Source organism: Enoplosus armatus, chromosome 7 (assembly GCF_043641665.1).
Source record: "Enoplosus armatus isolate fEnoArm2 chromosome 7, fEnoArm2.hap1, whole genome shotgun sequence".
Taxonomy (NCBI): Eukaryota; Metazoa; Chordata; class Actinopteri; order Centrarchiformes; family Enoplosidae; genus Enoplosus; species Enoplosus armatus.
In genome coordinates this window covers 26,235,499-26,251,334 of record NC_092186.1, presented here as the reverse complement: position 1 = coordinate 26,251,334, position 15,836 = coordinate 26,235,499, and the positions used below count along the sequence as shown (strand labels likewise).

General features: G+C 45.6%; 1 protein-coding gene across 1 annotated transcript in view; it reads left to right on the top strand.

The window, feature by feature from the left end:
* arhgap39 (Rho GTPase activating protein 39) overlaps nt 1-15,836 on the top strand; it is a 92,984-nt gene that overhangs the window by 67,671 nt on the left and 9,477 nt on the right. The window contains exons 2-4 of the mRNA XM_070908987.1: nt 627-1,052; nt 10,193-11,486; nt 14,790-14,954. Coding sequence (XP_070765088.1) covers nt 627-1,052; nt 10,193-11,486; nt 14,790-14,954 — 1,885 coding nt within the window. The remainder of the gene's footprint in view (nt 1-626; nt 1,053-10,192; nt 11,487-14,789; nt 14,955-15,836) is intronic.

The window sequence follows — 15,836 nt, the reverse complement described above, 5'->3', positions numbered from 1 at the left end:
TTATATATTATATAATTATTATTATAAGAATTTAGATTGAACTGTGTAGAGGTGCTGAGTCATAAATACAGTGGGTGTCTTTGGGATGTTTTTTTAAAAGGTCATCAGTTTCAACAACAGGACAAATCTGGGTGTACAAAGTGAGCTGAGTTGCATATGAGCAAGGCCTTTAACCCCCCCCCCCCCAACTGCAGCCGTGAAGCTGCTCAGTGACCAACAGAACAGACGAGTGGTTGTACTGTAATGTTTGGAACCGTGTTGAGTGTGGACAGGGGCCTTCCTGAAAAACGAGGAGCTGGATAAATAAAGGTTAAAAAAAGACGGAAGGTCTGCAGGAAGTGGCTCACATGTAGTTGCTTGTCTGAAAGCTCATCAGGAGCCCTAATTGAATTCAAAATATATCCACGTAGTTGGATCAAAAGGATAATCACATTATGGTCTTTGCAGGGGCTCTGCTTTGATTACATTGTTTCCATAATCATATTATAGTTTTGATTGATGGAAACATTTTAAAGCCCCGTTTACTGTTTACTGTTCTGTAATGTCTGTCAGTAGGGTAGACAGTAGTCAAGAGGTCACAATCAGTTTATTTCACAATTTGCTCATTCTGAACTCTCCCCCTGCAGGTTGGAGTGGGTGGAGATCATAGAGCCGCGCACACGGGAGCGTATGTACGCCAACCTGCTGACGGGCGAGTGCGTGTGGGACCCTCCGCAGGGGGTTTGCATCAAGCGAACCGGTGACAACCAGTGGTGGGAGCTGTTCGATCCCAACACCTCGCGCTTCTACTACTACAACGCCTCCACCCAGCGCACAGTGTGGCACCGGCCCCAGGGCTGCGACATCATCCCCCTGGCCAAGCTGCAGACTCTGAAGCAGCACACCGATGCCACCAACCCCCGTCCTGCAGGTGGAGGAGGAGGAGGAGGAGGAAGAGCGTCAGCTGACAACAGCCCGGGTCGCAACAGCGGGGTCAGCCGAGAGGGAAGCACCTCCTCCTCCCTCGATCAGGAGCTTTCTGAAAAACAGGGCAACAGAGAGGAGGCAGACAGGTAAGACTGTCACTTGATGAGTCACCTGACGGGCTGGCACACAGAAACCTGCCGATTCACTTTAGAATCGGGCCATCGACCAGATCGAACTAAGTGTACCATTTAGTTCAATCCAGGGCTCAGCGTATCAATGTAGTCGCATCTTTAACATTAAACCCGGATTCCGATTCGTATCGGTGAATTGTTACACACCTAGCATTTGTTTTTCATCGTGAGTCTGGCAGTTGTTATAGGAGTCCAATGCTAAATCAGTGGAGTACTATTATAAAGTCCCAAATGAATGTCCGATTCAGATCGCTAGCCCTGAGCATTTGCTTCAGAGTCAGGTCATTAGTTTTAAGTCACACTAACACACACACGAAGTGCAGTCAATTTATTGCGCCGTCAAATGATCAAATGCTCCCAGTCAAAAAGTGTTCAACAGTGTGAGGAGTTCTTTGGCTTTTTCTAGAAAGAAATGAAGCTATTCCAAAAAAAGAAAAGAAAAGGGTGAATGGGTGAAAAATCTATGACATACGTGGGCACAAGGCAATGCCCCCCGTCCACCATAATCAGTTGTTAAATTGCTCTTTAGAGTTGAGTCATGAGTCTAGATGTCTTGTGAGAGAGGATGAGGGGATGAGGGGCTAAAGTTCTGCATTAGAGCCACGCCATGTGAATAAACATCCAGAAGGGGGGTGGGCAAGGCTGAGACTGACGGGGAGAAATGGGGTCACAGTATAATTGACATTTTCTCACATGACTCCACTGATTCTCTCTGACGACATAAAGAAGTAGTAGGTATAAACCATAGACTGTATATAAAGATGGACAAAAGTGAAGCCAAAACGTCTCGATCGCCCCCTGGTGGCTGGCTGCAGTATAGGCCATACTGGCCACCAGGGGGCGATCGAGACGTTTTGTCATAAGTCATAAGCCCCGCCCCCCTCCATGTTAGCGGGACACATTTTTCCAGAGGATGGTTTCTGTCACTTCAGGTAGTTCTTATCACACTGATGTTTGTTCAAGTGTTCGTTTTTCGGATACATTTGGTTTTAATTAGTTATTCGATGCTATAAAAACAGGGTGAAACATCATGATTGACAGTTTTGATTGACTGTGGTGTGCTTGCGATTGTGTCAGGTGGATGTATGGGCAGGACCTCGATACCACCACCCCCCTCAGAATTCTTCCCCATCCTCTCCCCTCCATCTCTTTCTGTTTTATCCTCCCACCCCCTTCTCTCTTTTTCTGGAACTGTCCATTCATTTCTATCTTCTCTCACCTTCAGAGCCTCTCACCCCCTCACATATTCTCAGTTTCTCTCTCTCTCTCTCTCTCTCTCTCTGTCTCTCTCTCTGTCTCTCTCTCACCCTCAGCATCCTATGACCTCTGTCTAACCAGTCTTGCTTGCCGCTTTGCTGTAATCTGCTGCAGTCTGCAGTGATTGGTGGACATGCCAGGCTGGGGTCACACTGTCCTGTAAATGTCTTCTTTACTTCAGCAAGAGGACACACACACACACACACACAGAGTACACAGAGTACACAGTGTGCTAGCACCCTAGCTGTTCTCGCCAGTTATTGGCATTGTATACACTCAGAGGAACAGCAAATCACTGCTCTTAGAGACAATTACAGACTCTGTCTGTTATGTAGCTCAAGGAGAACAACACGTCGTATAGTGACACAGATTCCCCCCCCCGAGATACTGCAGTGGTAACATCCCGCAATATGGAAGTGTTGGATCCATTTGATTGAGATATTTCTTGTGACGTCTTGGCCTGATGGTGTTGCTCGAGGAAACATTAGTAATGTGGTCACTGGGGGTCAAGATATGTGCTCTGGATAAAAGTTAAGGATGGATAGACCCACTAACTGTAAAACATTGCCATAAATTCTACCTTTTGTGATGTTTGTAATGTTTCGTTTTTGTTGAGTTTTAATTCAACTATACGTTTATTATTGAGCAGCAGTACGTGATTTTACTGGATTACGTTATATTGATGGTAAACATTAGTTTCCACTGTGGCCTCATAGGAGGGGGGTAGCCGTGCTTTTGTGGTCCTGCCTGGCAGCAGGGCAGACCACGGGCCCTCCTGGGATGATGATGATGATGATCTCCCTTATTGCTAAATGTGTGTCTGTACTGGTAATAACGGCTTTGTTTGGAAAAGCACTTTGGTAGCTTCTAATCTGAATCTCCGTGGTTTAGTTTACCGATTGCTTTCAGCCGTGTTGGAGCTTTGTTAGTTATTTACCAAGAAAGTTAGTAAGTTATTGCTGATGCATTGTCTGCTGCTGCTTCACATTAAAAGCTCTTTCCATCTGCAAACCAGCAGGAGGCTAACACTGTAAAAGAACTAGAGGAAAGAAAGTTAGCAGGGCTAGCAGTACGTTTCTTTTAATAGAAATTACACTACAATACTGCGGGGGGGCAGCCACAGTAAGCTGTCGGATGAAGAGCTGCAGGTGATGGACTCTTACTGTGGTTTTGCGAGAAGCATCACATCCTCGCCGGGCCAGTCCTATTGAAAAACATTTGCACTTTGCCAGCATAGCACGAATGGGTCGCAGTTTCTCTGGGCTCAGCTTGGCGCAAACCCCCCATCAACTCAGATATTATCTGTTCATGATACATATTATTCTCACCAGCATTTAGCTTTCGGTTCTATTTAGCGTGGAGGCTGAGTGCCAGCCTGAAGACGGTCTCTCCGGAGAGAGTGAATGCTGTTAAGGAGAGCAGGACAGGCAGTTTGTCATAGACCACACAGCTTCCTCTGTGACAGATGGGAGCTATTGACCTCTACACAGCTCTACCTCCCTGCACACACACCAAGGATCCTATTAAAGGAAGGAGTGGGGGGGGGACTTTAGGTCTGAATCAGAATCGCGTCATCCGTCTGTGCCAAATGTAGACAGAGAAATGACTTGGCAATCAGCACAGAAACATACTGTACAGTGAACACTCTGAGGACATACCCGCATACACACACATACAGTAGATACAGACACACAAGCAGACAAGGCTATAATCACCTGAATTTTGTTCAAATCATTGACTGCCTGACTGAAAGACAGATTAGTGGTAGTGCTCTGAAACAGCCAGAAGGGGGGCAGCTTCCTGTGTAGGGATACTTTACTTATTAATTAATCTCTTGCCTTTGCTGTTTTTTCCCCCCAACCGAATCATATAACCTAATTTACATTGCCTGTGGGATTCATTAAAGGGCACAGGCTCACCACACCCTATAGGACGACCTAACCTGGAGTGGTCCTGAGAACCTGTTCTCAACACATCTTCCCCGTGTCAGACCAAAAAAAACCCCGTCCCTGTGTTAAAAACAGTGCAAGCCGGCTGTGTTGTTTCAGGTTGGCGCAACTCACTGGACACGGCTTTTATTGTGAAGCAGCCGCAGGAAATGCAATCTAGAGTGTTGCAGGGATGAAGTGTTTTTGGCAACCTGGAAGTTAGCGTCACCCTGGTTCCCTCGACTAAAAGCCGATGGGATTTTTCCACGGGATTTTGGATTATTGCAGAAAATAAGCTCTCTGGCAAATAAAAGTTTATGACACTTACACGTTTTGTTCAGCGAGATAATCTTCACAGATGAACACCACTTTTATGGTTTTTGAAGCATAAATGGAATCACCAGAAGTAAAAAGCTAATGTTAGCCAGGACCTATGTTATGCCTAGCGTGCTCAAACCCACCCTTCACATGAAACAGTTAAGACCATTGTCACATCTTTCTGGTAATTACCGGGGTGACTTTGGCGTTATTCCACCCCAGCGGAACTCAGCAACAGCATGATTGACCTCCCTCCAGTCTACAGCGGCGGGTGGGTGGGGGAGGGGCCGTACAGCCAGATGAGTGTGCTGTTAAAAAGCATCCGAAGTGCACAGCTATGGCAGTAGAGAAATGATTCTGCACGAGGAAAAAAAAATGAGCGACCCCAATTATGGTCAGACTTTGGCCTTGGGTGCCCCCCCCTCCTGCACCAAGCCTTACCTGCCCCCTCTGTGTCTTTTACTGTGAAAAGGAATTATTCGTGGATAGTCCAAGAAACTGGCCTTGAAGTTACTTATGTCTTCTATATATATATGTGTGTGTGTGTGTGTGTGTGTGTGTGTGTGTGTGTGTGTGTGTGGTGAGAGGCACAGCTGCAGACTGCCAGTCCAGATGGCTGGGAGATCTGCTCTCATGCATCCTTTATTGGATCTGGTTATATGTGAAGTGTCTACCAACTCTCTCTCTCTCCCACTTACACACACACACACACACACACACGCACACACACACACACACACACACACCATGTGGTCTGGACCACATGTAAACTGATACACACAAAACCCTATTCATGTTCTGTGGCAAGTGGCACTCTATGAAATGGTAAAAAGAGTGCCAATGACATTGTACCAGTCCATTCTATTGGTGCAGTTTTTTTTGTACTATCGTGTTTCAGTGTTTTAACTCTATTCTTCATGGAAACAGATGACCTTTAGATCATTATGGTCATAAACATTTCACATAGCATGAAATAAGCAACCATTTGTGGGCATGCTGGACTAACACACTTCCATAATATACATGAACTGCAAGCCAATGAATCATCGTGAATTGCCACAGCATACCTGACCTTGAAGGCTGATCGTGAGGAGCTGGAGGGGTGATTTCCAGTTAGTGGCTGCTCACAGTCCAGTGGCGCACCCTTCATTTCACCGTCCGAGGCCTTCACACTGCTTGCTTACCAGCGGTTTTAACGTTTTAAATCAAACCACCTCAATTTTAGCTCCGCCACATGTAGCGTTATCTTGGTGCAGCATTATCTGCGGCAGGTATTACCAGGTTATATATATATATATATATATATTGTGCAAAAGTCCTTTCTATGTGTTTCTTTGCTGAGCTGCTCCGGAGGGGATTTTACACTAAAAAAGACTTGATATTTCAAAGCTAGATATTTGTGTTTGAGAGAGAGAAGGAGAAAGTGGGGAGGGGGGGGGGGGGGGGGCGGTCTGTTAAACCTCCTGTTTGTGTTTTAATAAAGCTGAATTGACAGTAGTTTTTCTCATTTACATTACTCATTTCTGAGCCACAGCAAATAAAAATCATTATTTTGCCGATCACGGCATCGCCAGACAAAATAAAAACACAGGTTAAAGATGGCAGCTGTGCTGTGAGATCGGCTATGTTGACCTTTAAAACGAGTGCTGACACAAGTTAGGAGTCACAGTCAAGTACAGCCACACAGCATTAGCGTTACCTGCTCCAAATGAGCTGCAAACGTATATTTATGCTTGTAAAACTGTCAACAAAACAACTATATATGTTCATAAGTCTCATACTCTTTCGGTTGTTTTATGTGAGCTCACCAAACCAAATCCCTATCGACCATGTTGAAATGGCAGTAAAGTATTGAATCTTGAATGAATACGTGGCTGCTAGAACAGACACTTCTGAAACATTTCTTGTTCATGATCATTTTGATTTATAGAACACAAGGAATGAACACACGAGCATGTTTCTCTTTTGTAAGCGTGAAGAAAAGACTGCTTCTCATGTGTTTTGAATCTTGAATGTTGTTCGATGGATCTCATCCATGATTCCGCAGGGCAAAGATGGCTCAGAGCAACCACATCAGGACAGCCACACTTACTGAATATCACAGTCTCATCATGTTTTCCCTAAACCATATTGTGGCGGCAGTGAGATTTGACCACAGGTGTTGGGATATTGATATAGTCCCACCTAACATTCAACACTTTACTGTCTCATATGACTTGCATGACAAACAAAAGTATAGGTGTAAATATTTAAAGACAGATCACCTGCTTACTCATAAATACACATGGACATATATACACATACTTTCGTATATACAGTATACTACATATAAAACACATCCATATAACAAGAAAGTGAGAGAGAGAGAAATGCAGCCCAAGAGCAGAGGAAGCCATCATCATAAAATAGTATAAAATATAATATTGTATAATATGCTCGTATATTGACTTTAGGTGCAAAATATTAGCAAGAAACCAAGAAGGTGGTTTAATCCTTATGTTTCTTTTTGCTTCTTGCACAGCAAAGCAGGGCTGTAGTACTCAAGTTCGGTCACCATAGCAACACAAAATTCTGTTACATCACCTGCACTGTTTTGTGCAGGTAAGGCTTATTTTCCATAGTGTGTCTTTGCCATGTAACAACCCAGCATTCTCATTTTAGATGTTTAGCTTTATGCACGAATGTGTGGAACTGTATCAGATGTTCATGGGTAGTATTGCAGTATTATAATGTAGTATTTGATTAGACCAAGCTGTAATAGAGTGTTGACGTATTTTTGTAGGCCAACCTGGAAGTTAGCATCGCCCTGGTTCCCTCGACTAAAAGCCAATGGGATTGTTCCATGGGATTTTGGATTATTGCAGAAAATAAGCTCTGTGGAAAAACCAAAAGTTTATGATTCTTACACGTTTTGTTCAGCAAGATAATCTTCACTAATGAACACCACTTTTATGATTTTTGAAGAGTAAATGGAATAGCCAGAAGTAAAAAGCTAATGTTAGGCTACAAACGAACTACAGCACAGTCGCAGTACTTCAACGTCACCACCACTAAGCTTCACTTTGAAGAGAATATAGATAGATATAGATATATAGACAGATAGATAAAACCTAGGTATTATAAACCTTGCGGACTAGTGAGTAGATGACTCCGTGTTCGTCATGAAGACGTTAATGTCCGAGACAACCTCTGTAGTCTCATTTAGCCACTTGTAAGCAACCGCCTTTTTTAAGACACGTAAAACCTTCAAAATGCACGAGTGGGGGTATCTACTGACGTATTTTATGTCTTACGTATCTCTTAAGCTTGTGTTAACCACGTACCTTATTTCAGGCATTTAACCAAAAACCCATTCAAAACACCCATTGACTTTGAGATGAGGGAACCTGAAGGGTAAAAATGCTGACTAATTTCCAGGTTTTAGGACTCATTCCTGCAGCACTCTATACTGTCCCTGGAACAACAGTATGAAGAATATTAATTGGGACATTGGGAACTGTTGTTTGCGTCTTGGTCTTGAATCGTCTCTAGCCCGGTTGGACTTGATGTCGAGACTACTCGGACCTGGACTTGCTTTGAACTTGACTTAAGTGTGCGTGATTACAGTCCAGTGTCTTCACATCAAATCCCTGTCCGTTTTAATGACGTTACAGATTATCTGTCAGATAAAGGTAAATGGCAGGGACAGGAATGAGTCCGGTGTCCCTGTAAACAAATGCAAACATCATGATCTGTCCTCAAACACTCTGCCAGTCACTCAAACTAACCTTCCTCTCGTCGCCTTGCCAAGACTTTATCATAACTACGATATCATCATTACTGCTCGGTTGAGGACTCCATTGGTGAAATGCCGGCAGCCGACTGAGCAACAGAAATTAGTTTCTAAGAAAAATGACACGAAGATGCAGTATCTGCTGGTGGACGCTGCACTGATGGAAACAGATGGTGACAGATCTGAAAAGGCAAGGAATATATAAATTGATTTAAAGGTCAAATGGTCGTGAATAATTTAAGGATAAGGAGAGACGGAGCAACATGGAATGTGTAGTTAGGACCAGGAGACAGAGAAATGGTTGGCGGATAGAAAAAGAGGAACGGATAGGCCCAGGATAGAGAAAGAGAAGCTTTGGAGCAGAGAGGTGGATGGACTGAGGAAGAAAGAGTCTGGAGCATGTTGTGAGAGATGCCAGGACAGCCCTGTAATGCTTAATCCTGCCCTCTTTGTTTCCCTCTCTCTCACACACATGCATATTAACGTCCACAAGTACACAAACACTCTACCGTCTATTGAGCCCTGGCCCGGGGGAGCAGTGTGTGGAAGCATTTGGAAACAGAGGGGTGGCCAATGCTGCAATCGATTGTCACACTTTCCTTCCCTCTCGCCCAGTTCACCTCTTGTTCTTCATCCCACACCGCTCTCCCTCCTCCTCCTCCGCCTTCCTGTTGTCTGACAAACAAGAGGAATGTGAGGCCCACTTGCTGAGAGGAATGACCGAGTGAATGTGAACTGATGAAGTAAAGGTCTGTTGTTTCCAGAGGCTGCTGTTTGGTGGATATTAGCCGTGGCAGTGTCCCTACATTGAAGATTATTGTCACTAAAACCTCCTGCAGTACTTTGCTTAAAGGTCCCAGTTAGATTTCCATGCCTTGTTTGATTATAAAGCAGTTCTAGGTGCTATATAAATACTGTGAAAGTATCAAAATGCTCAGTCCACGGAGAAATGAAATACAGCCCGCATTCAGAAACTGTGCCTTTAAACGAGCCGTCAGGACTTCTGTAAGGTTGTGATGTCACAACTATACAGTCACCGCAATCAGTCACGCCCCCCCCAGCAGGTCATCTGTTCCAATCACAGCACGGCCACCAAGTACAGGGATGCTCATCCACCCGCTCAGTTATTAACTGTCAGCTAGTCGAAATGGCATAAGAGTTTCGGACGGAGGAAAGAGACGATCACCTCATCAATTTGTTTGAGGAACAGCCGTGTCTGACACAAGCCTGAGAATTTACTCAAGTAGCATCATACTTTAAAGACGCTACAAAGCCTGAAAAGCCAGCAGTTAGAATGGAAGTACAGAGAGTCGTTGCTATGGAAATGAAACACCATCTGCATTGGGTTTCAGAACATTGCAGACCAAAGCATTGCAAGTAGTTTTGCAAGTTAGGGAGTAGATGGAAAAACTTGACTTTGTAGTCTCAACGTTAATCTGTTGTACAAATGTGGATAAGGGAGCACACTTTCACATAAATACATTCATGGTGTCGCACTCAGTCGTTCGCACAAACAGTGGCAGAAGCGGTCGAGCTTGAGAGAGAAGTTCAAACCCCGCCTGCTTTCACACCATTTTCTAAATGCAGGATTACTGTTCATTGAAAATAACCTGAACAGAACAGCGTGGCAAAAAGTCGAAGCCATGTGATTATTACAGTAGGCACCAAGGATATGAGGTGGTAACATGTAGGAAATATGAAGAGCACACTGGGAAATGAAATAGCTTATTGTACCAGGCCCTTTAGAGTGGATGTGACAGACAGCTCTTTATCATTCTGCCCCCTGACCCTTCATTAAATCCTCTCTTCTCTTCTCTCAGGACGTCTCCCTTCAGGTGGAACACCGGTACGAAGGAGCGAATGCTGATCAAGGTGACAGACAGAGAGCCCAGCTTCTTGGCCCACCAGGGAAATGGTTACTCCCCCTGCGACCCGCCCACCCCTGGTCCTCCCTCCGGAGGGGGCACCACCTCACGCACCCGCCGTTCCTCCGGTGGAAACCCGCCTTCAGAACCCGACGGTTCCCCCGTTCTCTATGCCGACCGCCGTCAGTCTCCCTACCTGAAGCGGGCTGAGTTGGGCGGCACCTGCACCCACCGCCGCTCCTCAGCTGACTCCCAGCCTCCCTCACCCCGCTATGCCTATGAACCCCCGCTGTACGAGGAGCCGCCGTCAGAGTACCAGCCTCCTCCCATCTACGAGGAGCCTCCCACTGACATGCACCTCTCTGACTCCTCCTCCTTCTACGGCACCGGCAAGTCACCTGCTCGGAAGTCGTCAGCCCCCCTCTATCACTCCCCCAAGCAGGGCCAGTCGCCCTACGGCCAGCTGGTTCTGACCAGGCAGAAGTGTCCAGAAAAGACCCAGAGTCTGGAGTACAGTCCTGTGGGGAAGGAGTACGTCAAGCAGCTGGTGTACGTGGAACAGTCGTCTTCCAGCCCTCGCTTCAAGACTGCCGACCGTCTGCTGCGTTACGGCACTACGGGGGGGTACGGTGGCTCATATGGGGGGTCTTATACTCTGCAGCACAGCCAGTCTCTGATCAGGGACCCCCGCCTACTGCTGGACTACAGTGGGGAGGGTGGAGAGGGAGGCCAGAGGTTGCTTTATGAAGACTCCATATCCTGGACATCCAGCCAGACCCACTCCCTTTCCTCCTCCTCTACTGGCGGTCCTGGGGCTTTCTCCCCTGGAGGTAACCGCAAACGCAAGAGCCGCAAGCCGTCCCTCCCCCAGGAGCTGGCACGCTGCGGAGGGTTGGAGGGGGAGCTGGCAGGCACAGCATCCGAGGCAATGCTGGCCCAGGCCAGGCTGGCGTGGGAGGCCCAGCAGGTGATGAAACAGAGGAGCAGTTGGGACTCGGGGCAGGGGGGAGGGGTGGCCCAGGGCGGCGGCTCCAAAGACGGCTACGAGAGCGACGGGGCGGTGCCTCTGCCCTTACCGGGACCGGTGGTGAGGGCGTTCAGTGAGGACGAGGCACTGGCGCAGAGCGACGGCCACCACTGGAAACGCAGCACCTTCGACCGGCTGGGCTTCCCCCAGGCCCTGCTGGAGAAAAGCCTCTCTGTCCAGACCAACCTGGCCTCCCCTGAGCCTTACCTCCACCCCTCACAGGTACTGCTGCATGCTGAGAGTCTGTGTCCACATTAAGGAGAATAGGATAATTCCAGTTTAGTACTACGACCTGTCTGATCGTCACCATGTTCTCAGATCTCAGCCATGACTTTGATGAGTACAATGTTATTATAATAGATAAAGGACAAAACCACCAAAATAAGACCGAAGTTTTAATAAACCAGAGTTATTATTTTAGGATACCCATCACGTTATAGAGTGCTGCAGGAATGAGTCCTAAAACCTGGAAATGAGTCAGCATTTTTACACTTCCAGTTCCCTCGTCTGGAGGTCAGTGGGTTTTTGGTTAGATGCCTGAAATAAGGTCTGTGGTTAACACAAGCGTAAGAGATTTTCATGTTTTGTTCTACAACATGAAATACGTCAGTAGATACCCCCACTGAATTTTGAAGGTTTTGCGCGTCTTAAAAAAGGCGGTTGCTAACAGGCAGCTAAATGAGACTACAGAGGTTGTCGCGGACACTAAACGTCTTCCTGACAAACACGGAAAGTCATCTACTCACTTGTCCGCCTTTACAGCCTTGTTGTGTTTATACTTTATCTATATCTATCTATATTCTCTTCAAAGTGAAGCTCAGTGGTGGTGACGTTGAAGTAATGCGACCGTGCTGTAGTTCCTTTGTAGCCTAACGTCAGCTTTTTACTTCTGGCGATTCCATTTACGCTTCAAAAATCATGAAAGTGGTGTTCATTAGTGAAGATTATCTTGCTGAACAAAACGTGTAAGTATCATAAACTTTTGTTTTGCCACAGAACTTATTTTCTGCAATAATCCAAAATCCCATGGATCCCATTAGCCTTTTGTTGAGGGAGCAAGGGTGAAGCTAACTTCCGGGTTTGCCTACAAAAATACATCATCCCTGCAGCACTGTATTACGAAGTGATTTCAGCCATTACAGTGGAGAAAGGTGACATTCAATAAAACATCAATTTGCAAACAATTCAAAAATCATTGGAGATCCAGTATTTAAAAGATCGAAACTAAGATGTAAGATTATTGATTAATGTAGTATATAGCAGATGCGAATTCTAGAACACCATGATGTTATTGGACATCATGCAGGTATGAAGTCGGCCGATGTTTTGAACCATTTTCAGAGTGTTCATTTCTGCAGAGTGTCTGTGTTTACAGTGTAATCTGTGACCTGGAACGACAGCCATCACTCACACTGCAGCAGTCCCCCCCCAACCCCCCTCATACACACACACACACACACGCACACACACCATCAGTGAAGAGCCCAGTCAGGTGCTGAGCCTCAGATTGGATTATATAACAGTCACACTGCTGCCTGGTCCAGTGACACACCAATCACTGCACCTTCAGTAGCACCCTGCTCAGGGAACACACACACATACAGTAAACACACACCTAGAATAGTAAAATAAAGGATGACCAAATTTGGTTATTGCACCTGCTTTAACTGTGTTATAATTACACGCCATCTTCCAGCAGTGTATGCACATCATGACATAATACACCCAGTACCTGAAATGCCTCACCGTTGCTTTTATATCACATGTGCTTCATCGACAAATAGAATGGCCCAGTTGTTATGGAAATGTAGATGTTCAGACTTCAATTGCTCAGTGAAAATGGAAAATTGAACATCTACATTGCCATGGCAACTGGGCAAAGTCTACTGACTGAAGATCCATGCGATAAGAGTACAATCAAAAGCTCCAGAACAGCTACTAAATGGACCTTGAGGTGAGATGTCCGTATCTTTTTGTGTTGACCAGTATTTAGTGAGTAGTTCTGCTCTGATTGAACACATTTCTGCCAACACTGTGACAAATACATTGCATTTCTGTAGCGGCTTCACAATTAAAGCCTCCCTCTGGTTTGATGGTGGAAAGCTTTTAATGTGAAGCAGCAGCAGGAAATGTTCAGTTTGCATCAGCAGTAATTTAACGCAGTTCTTTTATGGGTTTAAAGCAATCAGTAACCAGTAAAATAAGGCTGACTTTGAAGCGCTGAGAGCTGAACACGGAGAGACCCTATGAGGACGGGGCTTTGCTGCAGTCATCCGCACTGACACACATATGTTGATCCGGTGCATTTAGTGCAATGCACGGCTTGGAGGAGACACAATTTGTGCCCCGAAATGCGGGTAATGCTGGTTTCTAGTATTGGCCTTTTTTTATTCTTCCCCCCACTGAACACCGAAGGAACACTTGAGTAAATCTTCATCAGAGTCGAAGGGGTCGACTCTGAAGATGACTCTGAAGATGTGTGATGGGATGATCGGTTCTAGCACTGAGAGCACTGTTAGTTTGCCTAACACACAACCAACCTATATTCACATACAAAAAAAAGGTAAACGTTGTAAAGAGGCCGACGTGAAAAGAACACATGAGCGCTGGTTGATATGACATGTGCCTTTATCGGAGCCCTCAGAGACCCAGAGGAAATAAGAGGGCTGGAAAGCACTTAGCCAGGAGGGAAATAGGCTTGTCACTCCTCTCTCTGTCTTCCTCTACTACATTTTCTCTTGCCTTCTCTTCCTTTTTAAATTCAGCAATGCAATGCTTCAGTTTAAACAGTTCAAAGCTGAGAGTGTGAAGGGAGGAATCTGCTGAGCAGCATCCACCTTTAAAGGTCCCACATCATGCTCGTTTCAGCTCTATATTTTTATTCTGGGACTCCACTAGAGTAACTTTGCATGATTCACAGTTGAAAAAAAGTCCTTATTTATCTTCTCCTGGCCCTTTCTGCAGCCCCTCAGTTCCCAGTTCACCCCCCCCCCCTCTCTGTCTGAAACAAGCCGTTTTAGAGTAGTTAACTAGAGTAGTTCCTGAGCAGAGCGCTCCAATAACTTATACAGACTGAGCGGGTGGATGAGCGTCCCTGTACTGTACTTGTTACGGTCAGGTCAACATTTTCATTTGCACACCTAACTATCTCATAATCCAATAGGCAGATTGTTGACTTGTTTGCTGTCCTCCATGGAGGACACCATAAAAGGCTCCTGCAGTCGTGATGTTCGTCTTTGAATAACTTTTCTTGCGTCCTTTCTTTGTTGATCCACAGCTGCTACTTCAGATTGTTATTTCACTGAGGAACAAATGGGCCCTTTGTCGCAGTGAAATAACCTTGTGGATATTGACGTCTTAGCACGTCAGTATTAATCCTGGTCAGCTCCCTCTGAGCACTGAAGAAACTTCCAGCTCTCGGGCCACTCTGAATGTTTCGCAGTAGCAGCACAGAGATGAATGACGTGTTCTGTTCCCTCTCTCCGTCCCTGTCTTTCCTCCTCTCTCTGTTTCCTCACCTGTCAGTCGGAGGACCTCGGAGCCTGTGCCCAGTTTGAGGCCAGCCGAAATGCCAGGAATATGATGCCGAGCGCCAGCTGTGGCATTTTCCCAGAATTCACCCTGAGAAAGCCCTCTTCAGAGACCGACATCGAGAACTGGGCGTCTAAGCACTTCAACAAACACACACAGGTACTTCCAGAGGATGTGTGTGTCTGACTTTGAATATATTTGCATGACATCATACACATCACAATGCGCCTGTCTCTTTTTCCATTCAGGTCTTTTGTTGGTATTTCTGTCTTTGCTATTTATAAAATTGTCTCCAGAACGTTGTGGGATGTCTTTAAATAGTTTATTCTCAGGCCTAAGTGTCCTGTAGTAGAAAGACATGGTCATGTCACGTCACCTTTATCTGACCACTTGGTTTATTGAGTTTCAACATATGTCACATACTGTACATGAATCTACTTCCACGTGTTACGGCAGTCTGTTAAACCTTTCAGTGAATCAGCTGATCACTAATCAGGTTTCCCCACTCAAAACATAATACATGAATTAGCAAACGCAAGGTCCACCTCGGATGTTTGGGAAGCTTTCAACCACATCTCGCGGGCCTTCAGACCTTGTGTCGAGACCTAGCGGCGACACTTAGCGGCGGAAGGTCGATATATTTTCGCACCTGCTGAAACCCGATGTCTACTTGACGAATACAATGCTGTCAAAAAAAAGTGTGTTATTTAGTAGTTTTCATCAACTCAAGACTCAACACCAAGTATGGGAGAAAATACCTGAAAAGGTAAACAGCATGAATTCAACTGTCTTTGTGTCTTCCGACTGACGTTCTAACTCCCCTCAGGCTTACCCAGGGGAGAGGTGGCTAACTTTCCTGCCTCAAATTAAAGCTACAGAAGGCAATATTATTGAATTATGATTTTGGTTGAAATAACTCATTTTAAAAAAACTGGACCAGGTCTGAATCAAACAACCAACTGGCCAATCACATCGACTCTGTGCAAACGAGGGGGGGAGTTCTACAGAAGGCTCCACCTTCTGGATTGGAGTGTGAATCAA